Raw genomic sequence first — 3,232 nt, forward strand, 5'->3', positions numbered from 1 at the left:
ATGTTTATTTGCAATTATCATTTGACCATCCTGACTATCCCATTATCGGAAATCAACAGTTTGGGGTAAAAAAAAGTTCCTATAATTATATTCCTACATTACACCCCAAACTTCTGGTACTCGGACCGTACATTCCCACAGTTTCACATTTCCACATTACACTACACATTCCAATATTCCTACAATACACTCCACTCAGTAGCTCAGTAAGAGTCCCTTCATTCTTCTTTTCGTCCCTTGTGATTTTTTCTTTGTCCAGCTCTTGAGAAGCGGAGGAAGGTGTTTAAGTTTCGGACGTGTACTGAGACGGGCCGTTGAACGGCAGTTCCACCCTGAGTGGTCCAAACATTGGCCATGTCACCATAGCGCTGGGATCTGTTTGCTGTCTGGACCTGTGGAACAAGGCACAGCACAAAACAACCTCAAATTCACACTACAAGCAACAAAAAAGTCAGACAGGGAGAATTGACAGAATGACCGTGTGGATTATTTGAACATTACACATGCATTACTGAGCGCCTCCTACACTTGCTGTAGTGTATTATGCTCTGTTAGAATGACTGTTTACTTAAAACAAAGGTGCTCTGTCATTTTTATGTGATCCACACAATGTGTGGAACAATCAATTGGCCCTGAAACATCACAAAAATATACACAAAGAAATAAAAACACACATAGAGCCTGAAGAATGTTACCTGTTGTGTGTAAGCCTGTGTGAGGGTTTTGTATTAGGCCTGATTTACCTGCACTTTATTTCTCAGGGTGTTCCACAGCTTCATCAGGTGGGATCTGAGACCCTCTCCATCAGTGTCATCCATGTCCTTTGAACTGAACTTGGAATCTGAAAAATCGCCCATCTCAGGTTTCTGAAGAATATAAGAATAAATATCCACTGATCACTTTATCAGAAACACCTATCCTATGGAGGTGAAATGTGCTCCTATTGAATGTGAAGTCCTAAAACAAGATAAAGAAAACTGAATTAAATAAATGATGCAAAATCATAGTTTTTACATGTATTCCTTGAGCAAAACTATTCAATAAACCTTGCAAGCCAAAATACGGCTTTAAAATACGGGAGTATATGTAAGCACCCACATGCGATAATAATATGTCTCATATTATTCATAATATCATAATATGTTGCAGGTATTATTGTTGTGGTGTAGTATTTTTCAGTACTGCAGTGACACTGACATGGTGGTGGCGTGTTAGTGTGTGTTGTGCTGGTTTGGGTGGATCAGACACAGCAGTGCAGCTGGAGTTTTTAAACACTGTGTCCACTCACTGTCCACTATATTTGACACTCCTACCTACGTGACCCACCTTGTAGATGTAAAGTCAGAGACAGAAGCTCCTCTGTTTTCAGGCACTTTGGGATGATACATGAAATTTAGCTCTTGGAGCCTCCCATGTCTCTCCCATGAAGGCGCTGAACTGAAAGTTTCCAGGAGCACAGTGGTCTAATTCTTAAATGCAACGTTTGGAACATACAGGACTCTTTCTAAAACTGTCCCACCAAACTAAGTAACCAGGGGAGAAGTGCCTTAGTAAAAAATTCACTGCTTCTACAAACATTTGTGTAAGAATTGGTCGCTCTCAAGACCTGTGTGTGTGTCTTACGCTTACAAAATTAAAAGCAAGCACTTACAGTAGTGTGCCCAGCTAAGGTTTCTACTGTGCAGTTGAATTTGCATGAGAAGGAGTGGTCCTCCACTATGACTTCACTAGTACATCAGTACCGAGGAAGTTTGCAAATGTTTAGATGTGGACTGTGAGAACATATTTCACAGACATTCCATATCAGAGAACACACCAGATCAGATCAGGAATGAATGTGTATGTGTGCATCCTGGTTTTTGAGCTAAAATAAAACTCCTCAGTCATCCTCCAGCTGAGTGAGGCGTCTCTCACTCTGATCAATGCAGATTTGTTCGGAGGAAATTGAAATCCATAGGAAATTAGGCAGCCACCAATGATTTATTGGACTGGTGTGTGTGTATGTGTGTGTGCACCTTGCTGTGTTTCGGTGTGTGTGGTATGTCCTCAGGTGTGACCTTGCTGCCCTGCTCCAGTCTGAAGGCCCGGTGGATGAGGTCCTGCATTAGAAAATGATCCCGCACACTCATTCGCTCAGGAGGAAGAGCATGGAGCTCACCCAGAGAGACAAACCCACTTAGAGGAGCACCTGTATGAAAGAGCATCCACATGCTTTTATACTCTCATGAATATTACAAAACAAAACAATTCCCATGTAAATGTAAATGTGGCGTTGCACTGTATGTTGTGCCACATTTCTCCCGTAACCATCATTACAATCTTTAACCATTGTAACCATCATTTCTGTTCTTCTGTTGGTTCCACCTGGATGGCACAGCCTTTGTCTCACTCACATATCAATGCACCTTGGGTTGGTGGTATGTCCCTACTCTGACCCCCCCAAAGAGTTTTTTGAAAGACTCTCCGACTCATCTGGACGTAAGGGTCTGACCCTTCTCATAGTGGGCCAGTTCTTCAAGCTGCCTATTTCTCCCACATTCAACACACTGACTATGAAAATAGATCAGTTACCGTCTAACAGTTACTGTTTAGTTACCGTCTAATTTAGACCCGAGAGGGGGAGGCTAATGCTAATGCGCACACACAATATTGGAAACCACATTATAGAGCAGAGAGTAATTTGATTGCTGTGTTTGTAAAGAACTTGGAGCTGAATGATCAGAGAGGTATCATAAGATATTAGTCAGACATAATCATAAGATATTAAACACACTATAAAAAGACTGAATATTTTGTATTGTGTTCAAATATTAGGCTATAAAACAATCAGTCCAGAGTGTAAACATAAACTGCATAAAACAAACAGAAACAAAGTGTTACTAAAAATGAAGTTATAGCAGCACACCTTACGTTCTAATAACACCTTCTGGCTGTGTTATTTATAAAAACACAAATATCAGATCGGTATTTGCCTATACCAGGGGCAAAATGACTGAATTTTGACAGCTCTACATGTAAAAACTGCATGTGTTATTACTAAAACGAAGCATGTGAGTAATAACTACTCACTGCTTAAATGAAAGAGTAACAGTACTACAGTAATCCTGCTGGCATTGGGGGGAAAAAAACAGTCATGGCAGTAAAAACCATTAAACACAACTGAACTGAGGGGAGTCGTTGGGTGGGCAATATGAAGGTGAAAAAAGAGAGAAAAGGAAACATAGAGAAGACG

At 40.7% G+C, this 3,232-nt stretch overlaps 1 protein-coding gene across 1 annotated transcript in view; it reads right to left on the reverse strand.

Moving 5' to 3' along the window:
* Positions 1-209: 209 nt before the first annotated feature.
* LOC140545938 (PC3-like endoprotease variant B) overlaps positions 210-3,232 on the reverse strand; it is an 83,762-nt gene continuing 80,739 nt past the window's right edge. Inside the window, exons 17-19 of the mRNA XM_072669011.1 lie at positions 2,016-2,188; positions 744-866; positions 210-392 (exon numbers count right to left, since the gene is read on the reverse strand). Of these exons, the coding sequence (XP_072525112.1) occupies positions 219-392; positions 744-866; positions 2,016-2,188 (470 nt within the window). The 3' untranslated portion in view covers positions 210-218. The remainder of the gene's footprint in view (positions 393-743; positions 867-2,015; positions 2,189-3,232) is intronic.

The sequence above is a fragment of the Salminus brasiliensis genome, chromosome 23, assembly GCF_030463535.1.
Source record: "Salminus brasiliensis chromosome 23, fSalBra1.hap2, whole genome shotgun sequence".
Taxonomy (NCBI): Eukaryota; Metazoa; Chordata; class Actinopteri; order Characiformes; family Bryconidae; genus Salminus; species Salminus brasiliensis.